The 25,000-nt window shown below is 37.9% G+C and overlaps 1 protein-coding gene across 5 annotated transcripts in view; it reads right to left on the bottom strand.

The window, feature by feature from the left end:
- LOC137972076 (uncharacterized) overlaps positions 1-25,000 on the bottom strand; it is a 34,000-nt gene that overhangs the window by 1,540 nt on the left and 7,460 nt on the right. For 2 of the 5 annotated variants that reach the window (XM_068818892.1, XM_068818890.1), the window contains exons 3-6: positions 16,983-17,192; positions 11,305-11,509; positions 4,302-4,615; positions 1-2,943 (exon numbers count right to left, since the gene is read on the bottom strand). The exon at positions 1-2,943 is cut by the window's left edge and continues 1,540 nt beyond it. In XM_068818892.1, the coding sequence (XP_068674993.1) occupies positions 2,581-2,943; positions 4,302-4,615; positions 11,305-11,509; positions 16,983-17,183 (1,083 nt within the window). In that variant the 5' untranslated portion in view covers positions 17,184-17,192 and the 3' untranslated portion in view covers positions 1-2,580. Of the gene's footprint in view, positions 2,944-4,301; positions 4,616-11,304; positions 11,510-16,982; positions 17,193-18,687; positions 18,750-24,558 lie in introns of all 5 variants that reach the window. The other 3 variants (XR_011117025.1, XM_068818893.1, XM_068818891.1) reach the window with 3 other exon arrangements.

A 25,000-nucleotide genomic window follows, 5' to 3' on the forward strand; every position in this document is an offset into this window, starting at 1 on the left:
TTGAAGTAAAGAAGGTGAAGAACAAACCAGTCTTCTTAATTTTATATATATCATATTTGAATTTGTTCAACCGTCACTTCTGAAGATGTATGCTGTAGCATACGAAACGTCAAGTCAAAAGAAAAATGTGCTTTATCATTATGTTTGTAGCCGCTGTTTGTTTTATGTTTTTGATGAAGTTGAAATGGCCAAAGAGCAAGAATATTTATGAGGTTTCGATTTTATTTTTTTGTTGCGTGACAGTGAAAACGATCTACACCACTATTACCCGCAAAATATAAGACGGTAATACATTGTAGTGTGCCGGTTTGACCGGTTTTGAACAAAGCAAATACGGACGGAAAGGGAGTTTTTCAATGAAAGCCTGAGAATTAGCTTGACACTCGTTATTACGTTTATCCAATCAAATAAAGGACATTCGGCAGAAAATGCAATTGTTTTTAAAACACTCTTACCAAATAAAATTGAAGCAAAATAACACCTTTTTGTAGTGGAGTAATGAATCTCTTATTCGATGGCTTAACATACCGGTGATTTTGCTCATGGCTCGTATTTTTCCTCGCCCCTGCGGGGCTCGGAAAAATGCTACGCAACTCGCAAAATATCCACGTGTATTATATGTAAAACCATAGAATGAGATCAATTTATTGATACACAGATTAGCCAAGCCTAAAAGCGGAGCTCCTGGGTTATTTATTCTTACAATATGTTAACCTGGCTTGAGCCTGCGATCCAATCGAAACAGTACCCAGTCAGCGGTCAACTTGAAGAAAAACTGACCTCGATGAGCTTTTAACTTGAGACCGCGATATGGTCACGTGAACTGGTGAGCGGATACCTTGTTTTCACAGGTGTCAATTGAACATAACATGGATGTCCAATATCAAAGATGTACCTTGTAAACTAGCTATGGTATGGGCACGTGATACTGGTCACATTGTCATACATGGAGGGTTACAGATGGATTACGATATTTTCTTATCCAAGGTGCTCCGCGCGCGCGCGCACGCGCCGAGCTCTACTATCAGCCAAGATTATCCACTAAGGTGCAGTATTGCGGTTTATCAAAATATCTTGATAGGATGTTATTTGTTTGAGACTTGATATTTGGATATTTTATTGATATTTGGGTGATAATAGAATGATAATATCGAGGAATCATTTTCATCATAATGTGCATGTCAAATATTAAACTATCATTATCATTTGAGATTATCATGATAGTTGCTCAATAATTTTCGCTTGCAAATTCTGTAATTGTCGCCATCAAATCTTTAATTTGAAAAAGTGGTAAATTGAGATATCAAAGTATCACTCTCAAATCTTGAGAATAGCATGGAAAAATATATTTCTGAATAGCAAGCTATAATATCATGTATCACTCTCATTCTCAAATCATGTCTTACGCAAGTGATTTTATCATGTAACAAAGAAGAACAGACACTGACAGTGATTGTTTGATATATCATGATAATATCAAAATTCTCTAATAAAGCTGGAGAATACCACAATTGATCACTCTATTACCGGGTAGAAGAAAACCTTACTTAATAAAAATGTTGTGATAATATCATGATTTATCACTATATCACAGGGGGAAGAAGAAATTCCTACTTAATTAACTATTCTGATAATATCATGATTTATCACTATATCACAGGGGGAAGAAGAAATTCTTACTTAATTAAATATTCTTATAATATCATGATTTATCACTATAACACAGGGGGAAGAAGAAATTCTTACTTAATTAAATATTCTGATAATATCATGATTTATCACTATATCACAGGGGGAAGAAGAAATTCTTACTTAATTAAATATTCTGATAATATCATGATTTATCACTATATCACAGGAGGAAGAAGAAATTCTTACTTAATTAAATATTCTGATAATATCATGATAAATTATGCTTATATGATAAAAACCTAATGCGGAATATCAAAAAATCAGTCCCTTGTAAAACCATTGATTAATCATGATATTATCAACATTGCTTACAAGAAACATACAAGATATTTCTTGATATATCATAAGTGATAATTAGTCATGATATAGTGATAAACTGCAATGCTGCACCTCTCTCAGATTATCACACTTAGCAATTAAGGATTATAGCCCCACAGAAAAGCCTTTCTTTCCTGCCGGATGGTCCCCTTTTGGAACCTGTGCCCACAGCAACCCGTAAAGTAGAGAGGGATAGCACAAACTGGAATAAATCTTTCACGACTTAACTTGTGATCCTTGAAGCACTGCTTAAATCACATGGTGTATAGGTAACCAGGAAGAAGAAAGTGGGAAAAGGGCTGCTGTATTGAATATTTGCAGTCCTTTGTCTCACATGTTAGTTCTGCCATCATGCCTCTGTATTGTAGCTAGGAGTGAGGCATGGATCAATGGAAGCATGCATCAAAGGTTGATCGGTGTCATGGTTGATGTGGCTTTTTTAGGTTTCCATTCATTCGTCATACTTCGTGAAGGTAAACATTGTTATTTTTGTACTACTTGCTTCCTTAGATGAAGAGCACACTTCACAAGCTAATGTTGGAATTTACAACTTGGGGTTTGTTGCTTCAGTCACTCTTGATCACCCTCCTCCACTTTCTTTCCGTAAACAGCCATCCTAATCTTCTCTATCGACGGGTCAGACAATGGAACACCATTTGTTTCACTATTGTCATTTTCTTCAATCGATCCAGCATTATTTAAGCGGACAAAGTTTTTGTCGACAGGAAAATTAGACATGTCTTCAACAGATTCTTTTTTAGCGATGGCATAATCACGCGATGGAAGTCTGGTTACCTCTACATCTTCACAGTCATCTCCTTGTTTCTGCACAGAACTGCTGTGCTCTTCATATGATTCCATCTTTTCATACTTGAGGACAGTTCGTAAAGCCAGGATGCTTACGGGAAAATGTACTACTTTAGTTGCCTTGGACTATAAAAAGAAAATAATAAACCCATTCAATTGGGAAAGTTCGATTAGTGCTGCCTTGGGCAAATAACTGTTGATTTGCTTTAAATGAAACTTGGTTGCCGTCTCCATCGTGTTAATTCCAGGCCCCAGGGCCCGGTTGTTCAAAAGCCGATTAACGCCAATCCCAGATTAAAAATTAACCAAGGAGTTTATTTTTCTACTCCCAAAACTTTACATTAGAAGAAGTCAATCTTCAAAAACAAAAATAGGCAAAAGAAACTGTTGTGGAACTGATTCAGTATTGTGTAGACTGATCGTTGTGTACAATAGGCCATTTCCGAGTTCATGTCTGCCTCCTCTTCAAAGCAAGTCTAAGTGCGAAGTATTTCTTATGTAAATTAGTTTTCATTCGTATGTAAAGTAGAACTTATTACCATCACAAAAACTTTGCACTTAGACTCGCTTTGAAGAGGAGGCAGTCATGAACTCGGAAATGGTCTATTGTGTACAACTTTGATCCTTTGTTCGATTGAATAGGACCTTAATTACTTTGTTACCCCTGTATTCCTTTAGGATTTAAGAATATGTATATATCTATTGCTTTTCGCTCTATGTAAAAGGTTGGATGTTGAATGTTGGATGTTTCCCATTTAAATTAAACTGTGTTTGTAGAATCATTGTGAGGTGAAGAACACAACAGAAACTTTCACCAAAAAGATGAAAACATAAACGTTTACGCTAATCCTGTATTAAGTTAATTGGCTTTCGAAGAACAGGGCCCATTTGTTCAAACGATGGATAGCGCTATCCGCTGGATAAATTACTATCCAGCGGCTAATTCGTAGTGAAGCCAATTGGGTCATCCAATGGATAGTTTTGAACAACTGAGGCCAGATGGATTTATTGTGACACAGATGGTTGAGGAGTAAAGCACTGTTGTCAGCCTAGTCCTGTTAAAGCCTAGACTTTTGAAGGCTTCTTTTTAGTTTCATAGGTATTTAAGTTGCTCTCTTAACTGTTATGAGAACTTCCACTTAAAAACAACACAATCCGCAGTTCAAAGTGTAAGACGTATTTCACAACAACTCGGCATGCCCAGTAGATACTGCAATACCACTTCACTGGGAATAAAGTAAGTGCCAAAAGTAACATGTCTCTCAATGTTTTTAGACATCATCAAGACAGATCCACCTCTAAGTTACTGAAGCGTGCATGCTCGAGATTTCTTATTCACGGCCTAACCAACATGGTCTGTCAGTTCTGAAGGTCTTCGGGTTTGGGTATTTTATGTGCGCCGATAAAAAATATTCAATTTTGAACACACGATGAATTCTCTCCTTTTTATCATTTAGACAAAACCTTTTGCTTAAAACACAAACCTTAGTGTTTGGGGTTTTTAAAATAGATCCTCTCCTCCGTACAACGTAACCAGGAAACACAACATTCTCAGAGTTTTCTCTTCCCGATTCTTCGATGACAGACGGCTCACGATCTGGCACTGTCACTTCCGACGATTTCATTTCGAATGAATTCAAGGGGTCACCGATGTATGTGTCCGGTGGTGAGGATTCAGAAGAGAAGTGCTCCGAGACTTCACAGGAACTATGAGATTCTGCCCTTAGGTCAGTGCTGGCAGGTCGAAATGGCTGAAGCAGGGCAGTCGGCCGAAATGGGATGTTTGCTTCCGCATTGGCTGCAAAGGCAGGACAAAAATTGTTAGGCGTTGACAGCTGAAAAGTACTTAACACAGCTCTAACATAACGGGTACCAAGGAAAATATCGGGGTTATTATTACCATTCTTAGCTGATGCAAACCCCAGATTTACATTAAAAAATCTTGCTTAAATTCCTAGCACCTTGAACACACAACTTAGTCAGAAAAGCCGGTTAATGAGCAACCGCTATCTGCTTAACGAAACACAACAGTGACTGAAAACCAAAAGCCAGTTCTTTAAAGGCTCACCATCAATTCAATCCTTACCCTGTGCTTGGCATCAGTTTCTAAAAATCCACAAAACATTTTGGGACAAAAAGAATATTTGAAAACTTCTACTCGAGAAGTTAAAGGGCTTTTAAAAAACAGAATCCAGAACACATTAGTAAGTAAACTTGCTTCTGGTCTGCGTAGCTGGAGGTAGTTAAACGATTTCGCGTTCGTGATAAGAAACAAGCACGTGAAAGGGTAAATGGATCGAGGACAAATGAGAAAATGAGGGAGTGACTCACGGAAACAAAGAGAGAAAAACCACCTGCAATCAACCCCGACGGAGCGAACGGCCGTCCTGATTGGTTGATATTAAAACCATGCCTCTAAAGGCTAACAATCCGAGCACGAAAAAAAAAAAAGGGAAAATGACATAACATCCGAAAAAAGAATCATTACAGGATCTAACACTTGGGTTTTCCGCTGCTTCTCTGATTTTTTGCTTCTGACTGGTTTATCATGCCACCTGCCCTGGCTAGGTTTTAATAAAATGGCACAGATGGGACAGACTTTGCCACGGTTGTCCGCGTTTGGGTAGCACTTTTTAGAATCTGCGAATGCTTTTGCTCTTAAATGAACTCCCTGTTTCTGCACTTCAAGCGTCAGTCAGTAACAAAAGCACTATTCACTCAAGAGGAAGAAAATAAAGTAATGAAAGTACATTTTGAAAAGACGAAAAACAGGCTGGCGCTAGAACGTTTCTCTAAAAAAAAGAAAACGTTAAAAAAAAAATTGCTCTATCAGATTTAACCACAGCGTACAAAAGAAAACCAAACAATGTATCAAAGGTTGATTCTCAGCTGGATTGCCATGTGTAAGTAATGACAAAGTTACTTCCTAAGTCATGTGTGACAAAGTCTTTGGGTCACACCACTATTTTTGTAGAGGGTCAAACTACATATCATATGAAAGCTAATGGATTGAATTATTTGTATAAAGTTTTTTGGTATTTAATATTGCCTTTTAGTTTTAAGGCCTCAAACTCAGAACGAACAAGTCTGCTGCAGAAGCTCCTGCCCCTTCACTTTATTGCCAAAATAACTGCACTTTGTTGCATCTTAGTCACAGATGAATGCACTTCAAAAACGTGTGAGGAATTTTTGATATGTTAAGAATGGAAGGACATCACACATCAAAGTCAAAACTCTCACCTCATACTTCATTTGGACAGTGCCTTAAAACCAGTCTCCGAAGACAAACGAAAAATTCCTCACCATTGCCTGCGTGCGGTGGGGAAAATTGAACCAGAAATGTCAGGTTTCAAATGATTTTTTTTTCGGGCGCCAAAGTCGCTAACACTATAAAACATGTGTTTGGACGAGATGGAAGTGTTTAAAGAGATGTAGCATTTGTGAGCGATTGGCTTACAAAAAGGTCTTGAAAAGGTCTTCATTAAAGACGGCAGCAGCCGACGACGATAGTTCTTCAGTAGGGTATGACAGAGAAATCTGACGATAGGGTAGGGCATTTCAACACCATTTTGGCCCAAGGGGGCCGGAATTTGAACGATCCAATCTTCAAAAGGTCAAATACCGGGGGGAGGGGGGGGGGGGGTGGGGAATGTTGAAATTTCGAGTTGATCGGCGCATAACTTCCAATAAATTGTCAATAAATAAAATAACACGAAAACCCACAAAGAAAAATTAACCAATTTTAACGATCTTTTTCGGGGTTTTGTCAGCCATGAAATCACTTTCTGAAATGTCTAGAGCAACAGACAAAGTCGATGTTTTGTATTTCGAGGGAGCTGCATGCATGGGCTACTGCAGCCATGCAGTAAGAAGATACGTAAGAATCATCGTGAATCTACTCTTAAACGGCTTATGGATTAATCAAAAATGCTGTCCTGGCAAAATAAGATCACAAAGTGTCTTTGGGCCTATCTGGCATCATCATACAGAAGCTACAGCCGACGAAAAGCTGATTTCTTCATATTTGCCTTTTAGAACCGAGAATCGTTCAAGGGCTGAAAATGTCAAAATTTGCATGAATGACTCTCAGGAAACCCATATAATTTTCCAGTCATTACCTGCAAGCGTACCATCCCAACAATGCCCTTTGTATCCTGTAACAAAGCGCACTGGATCTCGACTATTCTGTGTGATCAACGGTAAATACAAAAGTTTTCATTTAAAAACAAATGGTTTGCATCCCACATATGATATTATCCGAACTCTGTTGCTACATTCAACTATTTAGTGCTCACTATCTTATTAAGTGAGAATCTACATCCTCTTCCCAGTCCTGAATCTGGAAATCACAAATGGATCCCAGTACGGTTAACAAATCGACTTAATCAACGACGAAATAACATGGAGATAAATCACCAAGATTTCACTGATATACTTTTTCACGAAAACAATAACAATTGCAACAAAGTCTACTACTCATGTGTCTTTGGAACTGTCAATATATCCGCAACAAAACAGCTACGTTTCATGATTATTTATGCGAAAAGAGAGTTGATTTGTGTGCCCTAACTGAGACTTGGTTGTCAGCAAATGATGCAGCTTTTAAGGCTGAATGCTTGGCTGCGGATATAAAATCTATGATTACCCACATACTTCTAGAGGAGGAGGTAGTATTGCTTTGGTTGCTAGAGAGGGGCTGCTTGTATCGTTAGGAAAAACAGACCCCATGCCGTCCTTTGAATTTGTTGAACTTGAGGTTCGCTGGGACTCGTTTAAAATAAGATTGGTGATTATATTTATTGCATCACGCATTCTTCAACACACCATGTCACGGTGTCTACCTTTCTGAATGAATTTGCTAATTATTTGGAGTCCATTGTATTGTCAACTGAACCTCTCTTGATAACTGGTCACATGAATATTCATGTGGATGTAAACAATAATGCTGAAGATGTGAAGTTTATAGATCTGTTGGAATAGACCAATTCGGCTAACTCAATGTTGTACCCAATTCAAATCCTCTGGGAATAAAACGTTTTGTTCCAAGATTTCCATATCACTTAAATGTGAATGCTTCATTGTCATGCAAATTCCACACACAAAGAATCTTAACCCCGAGAGATTTGAATTGGGTACAACATTGAGTTAGCCGAATTGGTCTATTGATGGTGCTAAATGTGTAAAAACACCAGCAAATGAATCGGGTCACACTTTCGATTTAATAATAACTTGTGAATTAGACAATATAGTTCTGACCACGCCAATCTCGGACTGCTTTATGTCAGACCATTGCATGGTATTATGCAAGGCGACGGGATAGAAAGCCACTGTTATTGACTAGAGAAGTGCGATATAGGAAAATTAAGTCCATTCATACTGAGTTTTTCAAGAGGGATATTAGATCAGCCACACTGCCTGTAACCACCAGAAGCTATTAATGGTCTAATGACTTGCTATGATACTACCTTGTCGGATTTACTCGATAAACACGCTCCTTTAATTAGTACGACCATAACTGTGCACCTTTGTGTTCCGTGGTTCAATGATGAAATTAAGACGGCAAAACAACTATCTTGAAAACGTGAGCATGTATGGAGAAGAAAACGTCTTTCATCAGATAAAGAGTTACTTGTCAAAGCTACTAACCGTACTGTTCACCTAATTGACCAAGCTAGACGTAATTATTACAAACGTTTATTGATAAGAACAGCGATAACCAAAGGAAGCTATTTAAAACTGCCAGTACTCTTCTTGGTGGTTATTCAGATGAAGAGTATCCCCCACGTAATGACTCCCTCTCTATGGCCAATGACTTTGGATAAACTTAAATGAGAATTTCCGCAGCGTGATAATACAAAAGGTTAAACAAATTAAAAAATAATGACTAATGATTTGAGAACGCGGGTTAAATATGGTTAAGAGCTCCCACAATGTCCTTTTTGGTTATTAATTTTGCTACCTATTAAACTATGGCTTAATGCATGTACTACTTTTATGACTGAGATAATTTATTGAGCAATTGGGTAAAGGCAGAAACCCATAAGAGTTGAAACGTGTAACGCACGCTCACAGCTTCCGAATATTCAGTGCGAACTGATTGGTTGAATGTTTCAGTGCTAAGTACCATATTTGGAAAGCCCTCGCTCTTGTTGTTCCAAATATGGTACTCAGCAAAATGAATATTCAGAAGCTTGTTTCCCAGAACACAAGAGGCCGTTACGTGTTTCAACCCTTATGGGTTTCTGGTAAAGGTTATCGTTGTGGTTGCTGTTATAAAAATCTGCTTTTGTGACACACACACATTGATCAACTAACTCATAAACTAACCGGATTAACTCTGTGGCACGTTGTAAATCCCGATCATGCTTTTTTTTATTTGCTCTTTATCTTCCTGAATTCAACTAAATCTTGCATGCAACCATTAAATATTGTTATTTACCATTATAAAAGAGTTGAACCTTTGCTGTTTATGCAAACATCTCACCCCACTTGTGTATATATTTGTAAAAACGTTTTGAGCATCAAAGAACAATTATACTTAGTTGCAGTCAGATTCCTCTTAATAAGTTTTTAATAATTGATGAAATGTATACGTTTTGATTTTCTTTCTGTGGACAGATTTAAAGCTTATTTCTGTGTAAGTGAGACTGGCAGAAAATATAATCCAAACATCTAATAATTTTATTAGATAATCAAATAAATTATTGCTTTCATGTCTGTGTTTGTTTTTGTCTTAAGTGTGTGGTAACAATAATAACGAAAAAATATACAAATTTTTGTATATGTGACACAACAAACAGTTTTGTAATGATGCTGCTCAAAAGTAAGTCATAGTCTTGGTTCAATCGACTAAATTTATCTAAAAGTTTGTTAATCTTGCTTTATTTTTCTTTTCTTTTTTTGGCAGGAGTTAAAGAAAAGCTTGGCAAATATTACTTTATGAAGAAATGGTGATGACCTGCCAGTCATTGAATCAAAAGTGCCTAGATTCCAAATGAAAAGTAGCAAAAAGTAGAAGTGATAAAAATGTGAAAGGCATACTGATCTGTTATTAGTGTTTAAAGCACGATCTTTGGGGGAATACCATTATCAAATTATTATGGATTTTCTGATATTTTAAGTATTTTCTGGTTTACAAGCAACAGAGAAAATAATCTCTTGGCATTAATTTTTTATTACAATAAATTTCCAATTTCATTTGTAGGTACTTTTGTCTTAGAGAAATACTGGCAAATATGTCTCAAGTTTGTTTCTAGTAACTAGCTTTATTAATTAAGACCACATGTGCTATCTTAGGGTTTATTGCAGCCAAATTCATTGTACATGTAAGTTGTAATTCGAATAATCCTGCCCCATTCTGGGATAAATGATGGAAGAGAGAATCTCAAAACACCTTTATAAGTCTTCAAAATCTACAAGTTCTCTGTAATAATTACTGATGTGAATAGGAGACAAGTTTCATGCCACTCTCTTGAACATCTGCTTGAAACGTCTTGTTTCAAACTGTACAAAATGGATAACTATTTCCTCTTAACATCATCAAAGTTGATTAACACTTGTATTAGCACTAATGATAATAAGACATGATAATAAAGTGCTCATAAAGAGAATTTTCTAATTTTGAATAATTATGTTGGTTTAACAAAGCCCCAATCTTCACCTTAGATACTGACTGTTGATAAGCTTAAAAGACAGGTTTTAGGTACATTTTCTTTCCAAAACAGACTGAAATCAAGCCCCTCGGAATAAAAGGAAAATTAAAATTTAAGTGTAGAAGATAAGTAAGAATTTTGACTAAGATCCTGTAAAAGTGAGGTAAGAATCTCACAAGATCTTTCTAACATTTTAGTAAGAATATCCCTCAAGGTTTACAAGGTCTATGCAAGAACCTTGTAAGAATCTTCAAAGATCTTAATTATAAGAACCTTGCAAGATCTTAGAAAGAACCTTAAAAGATATTGTAAGAATGTTGTAAGATTTGTATAAAACCGTGTAAGATGATAACTAAGATCTTTCAAGAATCTTGTAAGATAATGCCCATAAATTGTAAGATCTTAAGTAAGATATATTCTTACAAGAACTTTACAAGATCTTGTAAGAACCATTCAAGATCTTACAAGAATCTTGTAAGATTCTTGGTACAAGATTCTTACAACATCTTGTAATAAGGGTCTTGTAAGAATCTTACTTAAAGGCCCACCTTCAACCGGCAGGCTTTTCGACCGTTTGTTTTTGTTATGGAAATTCGCATTGCTTATCACAGCGATCTGATTGGATAAATTTCAGCTTTGGCTGGATTTTCATGTATGAAAATTGTTCTACAGCACGCAAAGCCTGTCGGTTGAAGGTGGGCCTTTAAGAAGTAAGATAAGATCTTATGAGAACTTGATATGAATCTTACTAAGATCTTAATAAGATTTCCACCTGGGAAAATACAAACTAAGGAAATTAAAATGCTCACTTGGCTTGCAAGTGAAAAACTGATACCTTTGCAATTATCATCACCATCCTCCTTCAGGGGTCTGTAACCTAAAACTGTCACTTTGCCATCAGCATCATTATCTGCTATGACTGCTGTTTCAAACGAGTTGCTGCTGTCTGCTTTTGGGTTATTAAACCCCATTGTGAAACTATGTGCAGCTCTTCCATCTTCATCCCTCATGGTTTGGTAAGGACTGCCACTTGACCCTAACTGAAAAAGTAAGTATTTGTGATCAAATCCATGGCAATCTTCCATTTAAGCATTATCTTTTACAAGTTTATTGCTCAAGACTATATTGGCATCAACCAGTAATTTTGGGTGTAATTAACATTGCCCCAAAACTATATACTGCCGGAAAAAATGTAAGAAACATTCTTGTTGCCTGTGAGTGGCAAAAGGTTGGAAAAAAGAGACCAATGAAAATTACATGATGGTAAGTTAGTTCTCCAAATGGTGTGATTTTTATGTCTTTTATGAGGGATGGCCTCGATGCTAGTGACCTTCAGGCTTTGCAATTACCTCTAAATTGTCACTCCAATGATTTGTGAGGATACTTTCCAAGGTGAAAGCAATCAATCACTCACAATTCAAAGTCGTAAAGAATATTGGTCAACAGGATGTCTTCGTAGATACAGTTCCCAGACAGTGATAGCCTTTGCCAGTATGTTATCCACTCCCTATAGGGAGTATGGTTACCCTCAGAGGGAAAAGGATGATGAAGAACTTCTTCCTCTCCAATCCTGCAGTATGCTCAGCTCAAGCTCAGACAGATCCAAGATAAGTGGTGGAATGACACAGCAGAGACAATACAATCATGTCCTGATTGGGAACTATGGCCTGTTCTACCAAACCTTGAGAGCAGTGTATGGACCATCTTACCAGATGCTGAACCTACTCTGAAGCTTGGATGGCATGATCCTTCTATCGGATAAGAACTCCATCCTGAGATGCTGGTCTGAAGACTCTTCAACATGAACCAGTCACTCCAAGATATTAAGTAAGTAAGTAAGTAAGTAGACCTTATTTAATGTCGATAACTCGTAACAGTAACTTTTAATCACTGACAAACCTGAGGTCAACGGTGCGCTCATTTTACTCCCCCCACTCCATCAGTGCTCCGTTTTACAGGTATTTAAAGCTACGTAGCTACACGGAAAGGAAAGGAGTCGAAACAAGGATGCGAGATCCGGGAATCGAACTCAAGACCTCTTGCACCAAGGCCGCGCACTAACCGACTGTGCCATCCTTGCTCAAAAAAAACTCATCCCACAGAAACCAGAAAATTAAAATAGCTTGCTGAACAAGCCCCCAACACTCCAAGAAACCATAAATTGAAGCATCAAGACCCCAAGGTCTAGCAAGGCTGTAGGAGGTGATGGCATTTCCTCCACACCAAACTCCATGAATTCCTTGTCAGTTGCTGGGACCACAATTCACTGCGTAACGATTTCTGTAACACAGTGACACCATGTACGAATAAGGGTGATTGTTTTGGCATCGCTATGCTCTTTAGAGAGCATCTCCAAATATCGGAAACAGAATTTCCGATCCTTTGCAAAAGATATCGGAATATTGGTGAGAGAGCGCCGATCAATTCGGAGGCCTAGGGTCAGTTGGCGACATCGGAATTTTGCATAACAGCCAACCGATAGAAAGTAACCACACGGTAGCTAACTACTGCTTACAAAATCAAAATTAGGGACCGACCATTTAACTCTTGAGGGGGGGGGGGGGTGATTTCTGGTCATCAAGATTTTCTTTCCTAGCAACCTTAAGCTTGGTGGGCAGGATATTGTTTTCCCTCCTAAATGCTCTGCAGGATATTTTTTTTCTCTTCTCATTTCTCTGCAGGATTTTTTTCCCCTCAAAAAAGTGTCGTGTTTACATTTACAGAATGTATTTACATTGTGGTTATTGTAGTTCTAATATGGAGCTGCAAAGCCTTAAAATGTTGTAAGTTACACAAAATCATTCTTGTATAGCTACATGTTTTCGGAATGTCATTCTTTAGAATCATTTAATATTACCTTATAACAATATTCTCATGTTATAAAAGTGATGCTCCACAGGTAGATTTGAAAATGTTCAGCTTTTTAATTTAAAAAAATAGCTAAAAATAGCAAAAAGCAGTTCAGAAATGCTCATAGCATGATAATTACTGCTAGAATCATTAGTTACAATTTAAAAGTGAACTGAAATCTCCAAAAGAAATGTGAAAGCAGAATTAAAGTTAGTTGATCATGGTCTAATTTGAAAAATACATGTAGCTCTAGTAATTTTTGTTTTGCCAACCGGTGTGATGTTTAGGCTAACCAGAGTGTTATTTACATGTAGGCCAATCAATGTGTTATTTCAATAGGCTAACCAGAGTGGCTCGCTGGCTTGCAGATTATCCAGAATGGTTGCAGTTTTGCTGGGATTTTGTAAAGCCCCCCAGGAATGATGAAATAGCTTTGCAACATTTTTTTTTTCTTGCTTGCAGTAGTACACGAATTTTTTTTCTATTTCATTTGTGCTGCATGCAATTTTTTTCTTCCAACATTGTGTGTTACCATTTTGTGTTACCATTTTGAGTCGTGGCGGCCATCGAGGTGGAAGCGGACAAATTGTGATTCAGTCTCCTCAAGAAAGCAAAAGAAGAGCAGTCAAAATACCAATACAGCATCTACGATGAAGAGAACCTTTTAAAGAAAATTCATGAGAAATTCAACGTATGGTGTAATCGAAGCACTAGCTGTTTCACTATTATCAAGGATCAAAGGCCATCTTCGTATTGCATTTCTAGCAAGTCGCTTAAATTTCAGAGACCAGCACGTTATTGTTTCTTGATAACACATTTACTATCTTCGCTCTAAAATGGCTATTTGAATATTTTGAAGAAAAAGAACGATTAAGTCCATTTCTGACAGTTCACATCAAACCCTTTTCGAAAGAACCTTGACTGTTAATAATGAAGGACAAAAGAGAAAACCTTTCATTCAAATAATTCTTCACGGTCACATTTCCATTTTTTTTTACCATTTTGGAGAGTTGAGGACAAAATAAATGTAAATTGCCAGACAACTAAGATGCGACTTCAGTAAACACTGTGATGCATTCAAGGCATTCGATTCCTTCAATGTGTGTTAAATCCATAAACAATTTGCCATTTGATTTCAGTGTTTTATATACATGTAATACCAAGTTAGTAAAATATTAGAAACAAAGCTGGCAACATTACTGGCAACCTAGTAATGACATTTTACGTCCAAAAGGCAACAAAAGTTCACATTTGAGCCTACTTGCATAATGTTTAATTAAAAGTGATCATAGTGAAGCCTCAACTTTGTAAAGCAGTCTGTCTTAGAAATTGTGCCTGCATGAAACCGGCTCAAGTCCACTCTTCTAGCTGATACTGCATGATGACATTTGATGACTAAGCAACTGGAAAATCTTGAGATTCTCCAACTGCATCGGAAGTAAGAAACCATGAAACACACATTCTTGAGTTCCGCTCTTTTCTTATCAGAATCAGAAAATACCGATAGTTACATCAGTAACAAAATTTCCGATAAAATTATTAATTTGGAGATGCTCCCTTACTAAAGAGAAGATCTTTAACTGAATCCTGTTAAACAGACTAATACCTAGCAACACCAATAATCACCTGGTCCCTTGGTAATTCAGACACTTACTATCCTACCTTATTACAATAGTTTCTTATATATGATGTTGTAAATCTAGTGTTCCTCAGTCAATCTAGGTTACCAGCTCAAATACTGTGCGACCTTACAGTGAAACTGATTAGGCCAGCTCTTTCGCAAAATTCGGAAAACTTCCACTTGTTCAATGACATTGGCAATAGCCAACTCTGTGACTACACAATAAATGGGCTATTTATTCCAAGTGTTCTCCTGGAATAATTGTTAAATGTCTCATTTTCATTTCACAAGGCAGATATATATAATGTGTACTGTTCAGGGGCAGCAAAGGATAGAGCATCCAGCGATTAGAACTGGAGATCTCATCTGGGACTCAATATAATTATAATAATTATGTTCCATTTGGGCATCAAATCAAGCCTGTGCCCTAAAGAAAATTCCAGGGAGCACCTTGGGCTCCCAAAGCATCTAAGAAGGGGTGCCCAGCCCTCTGAGTTGGTGGCGCAAATTAATTACCAGTATTTATTTAATATTTAATTGAGAACTCTCTCTCTCTCTCTGTCTGTCTGGTGGTCAGCGAAGTCGCTAGAGCTAGAAAAACCTGAAACCTATCTCATACTGACTCTAATACAGGTGAACTTTTTCACTGCTTAGTTAGGTTGAAAATAACTTTTCAAAACATGAATCAATGCTGCTTGCGATAAATGACAGAGTTCATGTGGACCTCTCTGTGAAAATTACCTGCCGTGAAACAATGAAACCACGGTGCCCCTAAAGTGATCAGTTTTCCTAAAAAGAAGTCATCTTGATCTGGACGAAAATCATCACTACAGAACAACACTTACATAACCCTATATTATCAGTAAAATGTTTTGTTGAATGAGCTTTTTGTGTATTCGGTCCTTAGGATGTGACGGTGTGTCACGTACATCACCAAGACAACGCGGGATTGCTCTGTCTTTAAAGCAACAGCAAATAACATGATATCTTTCCCTTTTTTATTTCGTCATTTTAAGTACTGGGGAAAAAAAGACCTTCCAACATCTGAAGCCCCAAAATCTTGAGGTCTCAAAAATTCACCAGAAAAATCTTGAGATTTGGGTCCCAGATAGTGAGATTTGCAAAAGTGGTTTAAAAGGTCATCTCATCACTAACAATGCCTAGCAGTGTTCAAACTGCCATATTTGGTGTCTTTTCAGGATTAATTCACACAAATTTGATGTGTTGAGAGGATCGTTCCCTTCGTTCCGTACCCTGGGTAAATTTGCACTCTAATTGGACATCACATTGAGATTTTTTGGCCCAGTGGTTAGAGTGCTTGCCTTGAGAACCGAACATCCCGGGTTCAAGACCCGCTCTGACCACTCGTTGAATTTGATCCTGGTAGTCCCTGGTTCAACTTCCCAGCTGCACTTGTAAATAGCCAACTGGTTTGCCTCCAGCCAGTTGGGATTCTTAACAGTTGTTGTTCTGTTCTGTCATTTCGTTGTGTTTCATTGGCCCTGAAAAGCCCCGATGGGGAGCAGTAAATTAAGTATGTATTGTATTGTATATTGTGTGCGAAAAAAGGGGAAGTATGGTGTGAACTCAATTTGCGACAGCACATCCGGAGCTGATAGCGAAAACGATGAGTATGCATTCACTGTGGACAGTGGAAACATAGGTGGGATGTTAACTGTTCAACTTGGAGGTGTATCCGTGGAAGTGCTTACCGATTCCCCTCAGGCAACCGGCCGCCTTTAGAGCACAGCCTTGTCAAATGTTCCCTGTATCTTAACTCGTTTTCAGAAAAGACAACCTTGATTAGCTTGCACGGCTCTAAAGCTAATGAAATTAAACACAAAGCCTCTTTTGTGAGTGTCTCCGTGGTATTTGGGAGAATAAAGAACATGGCAAAGGAACAAGATGTTGATCTTCAAGAATTTAAAGATCTATACATGTATGATGTTGTAGGCATACAAAAGGCATAAATAAGGGCACAGTACATTTTTAGAGAAAACAATGGAAAAAGAGACCATGGTAACATACAAGACATACTGTACCTTGGACACCCAGACTTCCACAGACTTTCTTCTGAATTTTCGATAGATGAGCAACACTACCGCCACCACTAGAAGAATAGCACTTATTGCAGTCACAGAAATCAGCAGGCCTGAATTTAATTTGTCATCTGGACCATTTCCACGACTCACAGCTGCTGATGATGGAGTAACAGCTGAAGAATTGCTCACAGTTACAATCATTCTGTTATTCTGAATTAAAAAGACCAAAATTAACCCATTGACGAGTAAAATCGTCTGGCATTAGACAGAGTTAAATACTAAGTCTGGCCGGTTTCGACCCATTGATTCCCAGGGGGTTCCCATTGACGACGGGTAAAATCATCTGGCGTTAGACAGAGTAAAATCGGCTGGCATTCGACAAAGTAAAATCGTCTGGCGTTAGACAGGGTAAAATCGTCTGGCGTTAGACAGGGTAAAATTGTCTGGCGTTAGACAGGGTAAAATACTAAGTCTGGCCGGTTTCGGCCCCGGTTTGGACGTCAAGGGGTTAATTAAGCCATGGACTCCCAGGGGTTCCCCATTGACGAGTAAAATCGTCTGGCGTTAGACAGGGTAAAATAGTAAGTCTGGTTGGTTTCGGCCCCGGTTTGGACGTCAAGGGCTTAATTAAGCCATGGGCTCCCAGGGGTTCCCCATTGACGAGTAAAATCGTCTGGCGTTAGACAGGGTAAAATACTAAGTCTGGCTGGTTTCGGCCCTGGTTTGGACGTCAAAGGGTTAATTAAGCCATGGACTCCCAGGGGTTCCCCATTAACGAGTAAAATCCTCTGGCGTTAGACAGAGTAAAATACTAAGTCTGGCCAGTTTCGGCCCCGGTTTGGACGTCAAAGGGTTAATTAAGCCATGGACTCCCAGGGGTTTCCCATTAACGAGTAAACTCCTCTGGCGTTAGACATAGTAAAATACTAAGTCTGGCTGGTTTTGGCCCCGGTTTGGACGTCAAAGGGTTAATGGGGACATTGTTTTTCAGTGAGTGATTAATGGGGACATAGTTTTTCAGTTAATGATTAATATAGTAATTAAAACACTGCAAGTTACATTTAAAAAAGAAATTGACTACACAAACTCAGAGATCAATACCGTAGGTGAAATCTATTACAAGTATAATAAAAAAATAATAATAATTGACAATAATTGCAAATTCACTCAAGGTGGAAAAAACAAAAGGCAATTACAATTAATGGAGATTTTGCACAGGTTGAAGAAAAAAGTAAGTCCACAAGATAACTCGATACATTCATGATTGCAAATTATTGCATTTGGAATTTTTGGGAAGTGAAAGCTTAAAAAGCTAGGGCAGGAATTTATGGGACTCTTTAGGAATTCCACTTAATCAATTTGAGTAGAAATAGACCTTTTTGCATACGGCGGCCATCATTTTGATTTCTATTGTTTTGAAAGACATTATGGGATGCTCAGGGGGCAAATTAATATGTATTTGCCCCCTGGGCATCCCATAATAGCTACTTGAAATGATAAAAGACAAAATGGTCGCCGTATTTGCAAAAAGGTCTATTGGACCTGTGAGACAACAATCAAGGGTTTAAATAAGTGCTCTAAATGATTTGCCTTAGCATTTCATCTGGTGGCTTAAAAAAAAAGAGCTTAACTTCAACCTGATATAACGTAATTTGGTCTTATTCAAAGACTGAAATTATCAATAATCTTTCGAGTTAAAACTGACCCTGTTCTAACATTTCTCTCTTTCTACTCTAAGCTTAGGCAGTGTCCTTTGAAGGATCCAACCTTTGAACATAAAATCACTCTGTTACACAAGGATAAATGAAAATGAAAGCCTTTATTATGACGATTCTAGAACCCAATCCAAAGATTTTATCTGAATTTTTGTGAATCTTTAGGTACATGCAATAAAACGAGGTAACTGCTTTGAAATTTGTGTTCTATTTTTTTGTGTGAGCCATGATGGTAACTGTTAGCTTCATGTTTATTATAGTAGTTCAATGCCCAGGCAAGGGAAACTATTGGGACATTTAATACCCATGACAGGGAAATTAATGGTATGAAAGATACCCATATCGGTGAAATTGATGGGACATCAAAACCCCATGGCAGGAAAATGATTGGGACATTGAGACAGAGAAATGAATGGGACATAAAATACCCATATTTGGAATTTTAATGGGGCATTAAAAACCACATACTAGGGAAATTAATGGCACAAAAATCCCAAGACAAGGAATTTATTGGGACATTCAAAACCCACGCGTGGGACATTAGTGGGACAATTTATTCCCATATTAAGGAAAATAATGAGACACTAAATTCCCATGTTTGGTAAAAATGGGACTTTTGTCCCATGAATGGGTTTGGTACCATTTTTCCAATCTGGGAAATTCACAAAGGAAACACAATGAAAACCCTGTATTTACATGTACCCACTTTATTCACAACTAGGGAATTACCAAAAGTTTCCTGTGATAGTGACAAAAGAGATCGATCTTTTTCTGACGTTATAAACTACACATAATGTAGCTACCTATTAATCATTTGCCAGAAAGAACAAGACTTCCCGTCATCTTTATGAAAACTGCTCGCAGGGTGTCAATTTTAACCCAAGTAAGCAAAATCACATGACACAACAAAGGCCGAAAATCGCACATAAACCTTTACCAGCAAGAGATTTTATTGAAACATACAGTTCCAAATGGTCTGGATAGCACCAGTGTTACTAATATTTTTAAAGTGCCTATCACCTCAACACACTTTTCCGCTTTATTTATTCTCCGAAATCACCCCAAATACATGGTGTTGTTTATAGAACCTTTTGATTGAAATTTCACTCTTTTATTGGCTTTCAAAAACAAGAAAAGTGATCATATTTTGATCCATAACCGAGCAATGAAGGAGAATGGGTTCGATACCGGGTTGACGTCACAAATTAATTTGCATTGAGGCAGTTCTTTGAAAACAGCAATGCAAATTAATTTGTGACATCAACCCGGTATCGGACCCATTCCCTTTCATTGCTCGGTTATTAATCACGGTATGACCACTTTTCCCATTTTTCAAAGCCAATGAAAGAGTGAAATTTCAATCTAAATGTTCTAAAAACAACACCATGTATTTGGGATGATTTCGGAGAATAAATATATTGAAAAAGTGTGTTGAGGTGATAGGCACTTTAAAAATACAGCCACACTTACTCAAAAGTATGGTTGTATTTTTAAAAATATAAACATACAGTTATATTTACTATTAGAGACAAAAAAAAAAACCCCTGTCAAATCAACTATATATGCAACAAAGTAAATTCAGGATCAAACCCTTTTCTGAAAAATCTTTTCCTGAAATAATGAAGCAAAACATGGACTACAAGCTTTCTTTCAAAATAATTCTTGACCAATGAGGACAAGCTTTCTTTCAAAGAAATCTTCACTGTCATACTTTCAATTATGTTTTACCAAAAGACTGTGTAAAGTTGAGTACAAAGTAAATGCAAATAGCCAGACAACTGAGATGCGACTTCAGTATAAACACGTACAGATGCATTCAAGGCCTTCGATTCCCTCAATGTTTTTTAAGCGCATACAGAATTTGCCATTTGGTTTCAGTCTTGTGCATAAGCCCACAGTTAGTAAAATAATAATTTAGAAACAAACCTCACTCAGTTGATACGAAGATCAAATTGTTGTTAAAGTCCATTAAATTACTCGTCGCCTTGAAGATTCCAGATATTTATTTTTTACTGCCTGTCTTTTACAGCGCGATGGATTTTATTGTGAATCGAGCGTAAATTTCCAATGTAAACATAAAGAAATATTTGCATACCGCCAGCCCAACCAAGTAACGCAACGATTCATGTATTTTTGCATCTCTTCTTAAATGCAGTGATTTGAAGGAAACTTATATTGATCGTCGACTCTCAGTGCTAGACTTGTTCACCGGTACCAGGTTTCATTCTTTGAAAACAACAAGCGTTGCGAGCAAACCGAGAATGGGATCATCGCAGGAGGAACAAAGTACATGTAGCAAAAGTTGTTCCATCCAACTTTTGATACCTCCAGTTGAGAATTGGTATGAGAGCAATGTGTTGTCTTTTTCTCTTCTCCTGCCCTTTTTGTAAATAATATTTCCCCAATTAACCTGACAAACAAACAAGGCGGAGCAATGAAACTCGGGGTCTCGAGAGAGTCATTACGGAATAGTTTTATGTTCAAAGAAACAGTTTTTGTAAATCTGAAATTAACATACATGTATACAGAGGACATTTGTTTCCAGAAAGGTCTGCTACTGCAGTGTCACTGATGATATAATGTATCCAGTAAGGTCTACAAATTGCCCAGGTAGTAAACTTGAAATGCCACTCCGGTGTATAGTGTCGAAGACTGTTCACAAGTTCCGTGTGATTGTCGAGTATGCTTCGATCATACATTGTACGGAAGAAGAATAAAATGATCTCCTCCACAATCGCACAGAATACATGTAGTTTCAAAGACTTTCCTCTCTCAAAATACTATGGAAGTAATTTTCACCAACAAGCTACATTGTAGGTTACAGCTAAATTCGCCCTTGTCACACGGCGGCCATATTGTCCCAGGAGACCGAAAAAGCTTTGTTTTACCACGCCAAGCCTCACCCCCATGGTTTCCACTGCGAGGCTTGGTGTGGTAAAACAAAGCTTTTTTGGTCTCCCGGTACAATATGGCCGCCGTGTGACAAAGGCGAATTGCCGATCGCGCTCTCGATTAGAAGCCTACGGAGTAAACTTGAAATACCATGCAATCGCACAGAATAGTGTCGTTCATTGTGATTTTTTCCCAATTTCATCAACCAGATTGGGAACAGGGCTAAACTCACTCGGTTTTCTACGTTACTCCCGCACAACAATCTCCAAGAAACTTTGACAAGATTTTCTTTTATTCGTATTCCCAGTTGCGTTTGTGCTATTAGTCTATCATGGAATCAGTCAAGCGACCAGCTCATTCTCGATTCCTTCGACTCGATTCTCAATTGTCTGTCCTCGGTCCTTGCAAGAATCAAGAGTCAAGAATCGAGACTCGAAAGAGACTGTCAACTTACTTCTGCACTACGCATTTCTACTACCCCCTGAAGATATGCGCAGATGACTCTACCCACAAAGACACTACTTAGCAGGGGAATGTCAGGAAAGACTTTACCGACACAGAAAAAAAAGAAAAAGATTCAAACGACTAAATGACACCCATTTTCCAACTGGTTTGCCATACTGGCAACCCAGTAAAAACGATCTTTGATTACAGGGGCACTTAAACCCACGAGGGTAGAGGTACAAACAGACAGTATGCGCTTAGAGGATAGTCTTGTTCCTAAAACCATTTAAATATATTCTTCCAACACCACAAAATAATATGTTCAAATATGTTCCGAGCAAGAACCTAAACATTGCTTTAACTCTCAGGCACACCCCAGAGTGGAAATAAATAAAACTACTGCTGTAAACAATGTTAGTTACTGTAACATTATTAACACTTAAAACATGTCAGGGAAGAGAGATTTTAAGCAGATTAATTAAAGAAGTTACAAAGGAGATGCCCTCCCTTTTAGAAAGTGAAGACAGGGCTTGAAGTAAATTCCTGGCTGTTAGATTCAAACGTCTCTATCTGTTTATTTGTTTTTTCCGCATGTGATTGTTACTCTATCTTATTTACGCGCATGACATTGCGTTACATCATGACGCCTTGATGTATTTGGATCAGTTTTCAATCAAGTTTTTCAATTGCCATGTGCTTTCACTCGCTAGTGTTCTGTTTTAGTTTCAGCTGTTTAATTAACCTTTCTTCGTGTATTTCTTCGCTTCTCCAGATCAGAGGAATATTTGTAAGTTTACTTTATGCTGTGTTTTTCAATCAGTGCATCAGTCTCTTAGAAATATTGTGATTTATTTCCTGTCAGTCGAACCAGTGTTTCTTTATTGTCATTGCCATTGCTGATCTTGAAATATTGACTTCGAATGCATTCGGATTACCTCTTGATCACTTCAATTGTAGTAAGCATTAAATGGAACCTTTTTTAATTGTCTATGATTTGGTGCTTACACTGGCCGTGCCGGTCAAGTTGTCTGGTCAAATCTGTTTTTGCTCAGACAAGACCCTGTTTCTTACTATTCATTTGGTCATTTAATTAATCCTATACCTACGATTATATAATCCAGATCAAGGACGTCTAAATATCGGTAAAGCATTGACATTAAACCCTGCAACATCGGTGGTGATATATAATGTTATTCTAGCCTGACAAACTTTATCCATTGCAGTATGTTACATTTTCAAAAAACGGTGGCCACAATGCTGTAAAAATTGACCTTGCATTTCCTTTAGTGCCTAGAAGGGGCCAGTGTGAGCCACCTTTTTGAAACCCGGACAGCGAACAGAAGCGAACATTTTGCTTGCCAGGACAGTGTGCACCCGGGGGGGGGGGGACTCCCATATGAAACAGACGGGGATGCTCGTCGGAAATTTTGAATTTAACCCCTAAAGGAGACCAATCTAGGCGTGGCTGAAGCAAATTTTGACCCCTAAAAGAGACCGTTTAAAAACACAAAAATACGACACGCAATGAGTTTTAATGATAAAAAGGCATAATCATCGAATGCTTTTATCTAAAAAGAAAATTTAAAAGGAAATTTGACTTCTGTTTCTCTTCGCGTAATTCTGTGTTACTTCGCGGAACCCTAAACGAGACCTTGGTGGCATAAATTATTGGCACTTTGCCCGGAACACCCTAAGCGAGACCAAAATCCAAAATTTACACCCCTAAGCGAGACGACGAGCATCCCCGTCTGTTTCATATGGGAGTCCCCCCCCGGGAGTGTGCATGTTTCTCAGATTTTAAAACTAATCGTCTCTAATAGAAAAAAAAATTACTTAGCAATATATGTGGTTGTGAAAAGACAAGTTAAAAGTGAAAACAGCTCAATTCTGGTTGCCGTCCGCATCTCTCAAAATGTCACATGCTTAAACTCCCTTCTCTTTCGACTAATACACCACCGTGTCCGCCACAATCAACCCTCTACTCCTTAAGAACAATCTACATAAAAATTATTTGCCAACGACACCAAACCGTGCAACTCCTTTTCATATTCAGTACGGATTTGTTCTCTCTTCAATTCAACATTAATTATCATACATGTATGCTAAAGCTGCTCTATTTGTAAAGCCCACCACACACTAGAGTCCTAAATGTGAAGTTTTGATTCAATGAGAGGTTAATTTGATGATCTAGCGTGATTTTCAACCCAAAAAAGACTGCCACAAAGTAGTTTGTGGACGTACTCAAAATGGTTCGTACACAAATGTTTATCTGACATCAGACCTTCCTAACATCTAAAGCCCCCAAATCTTGAGGTCTCAAAAAATTGCCCCAAAAAATCTTGAGATTTGGGTCCCAAACAGTGAGATTTGCAAAACATGGTTTAAAACAAAGGAATCTTTTTTTAAATTTTAGGCCACATCTGATTGTATTTATTGTTGAAAACCATGAGACTGTGAGATGAGTCCTGAAATCATGAGTCTCACGACCAAATCATGAGAGTTGGAAGGTCTGCTTCATCACTAACCTCAATAATTTCCTCAATGTTATTTTCCAGCTGCCATTCCAAAATTGCTTGAAATTGTTTCCCTGATATTTTTCCCATTCTTTAGCAGAGGTTTTTCCGTGAAAAATCATTTCAAACAGTCCCTAAAGAGCAGTTATGTTTGCACATACGAACCACATGAAAAAAGCCCTTCACTGAGGTGCCCATTTTTACACCAAGCTCTAAACTTGAGCCTGCGATATGGTCATGTGATACTGGTCACATTGGCATACATAGAGGGGTGGAAGTAAATACGGACGGACGATTGCATGATCACATCATAGCTAAAACCAAAATTTCTCGTACAAATGGGTTACCATATTTTCTTAACCATGGTGCTCCACGCCCACGACTTCAGCGCGTGGAGCTCTGCTATCAATCACATAGGCTGAGAGTGTTTCCCTCCAAAAGTCAAACATTAATC

This window comes from Montipora foliosa, chromosome 9 (genome assembly GCF_036669935.1).
Source record: "Montipora foliosa isolate CH-2021 chromosome 9, ASM3666993v2, whole genome shotgun sequence".
Classification (NCBI taxonomy): domain Eukaryota; kingdom Metazoa; phylum Cnidaria; class Anthozoa; order Scleractinia; family Acroporidae; genus Montipora; species Montipora foliosa.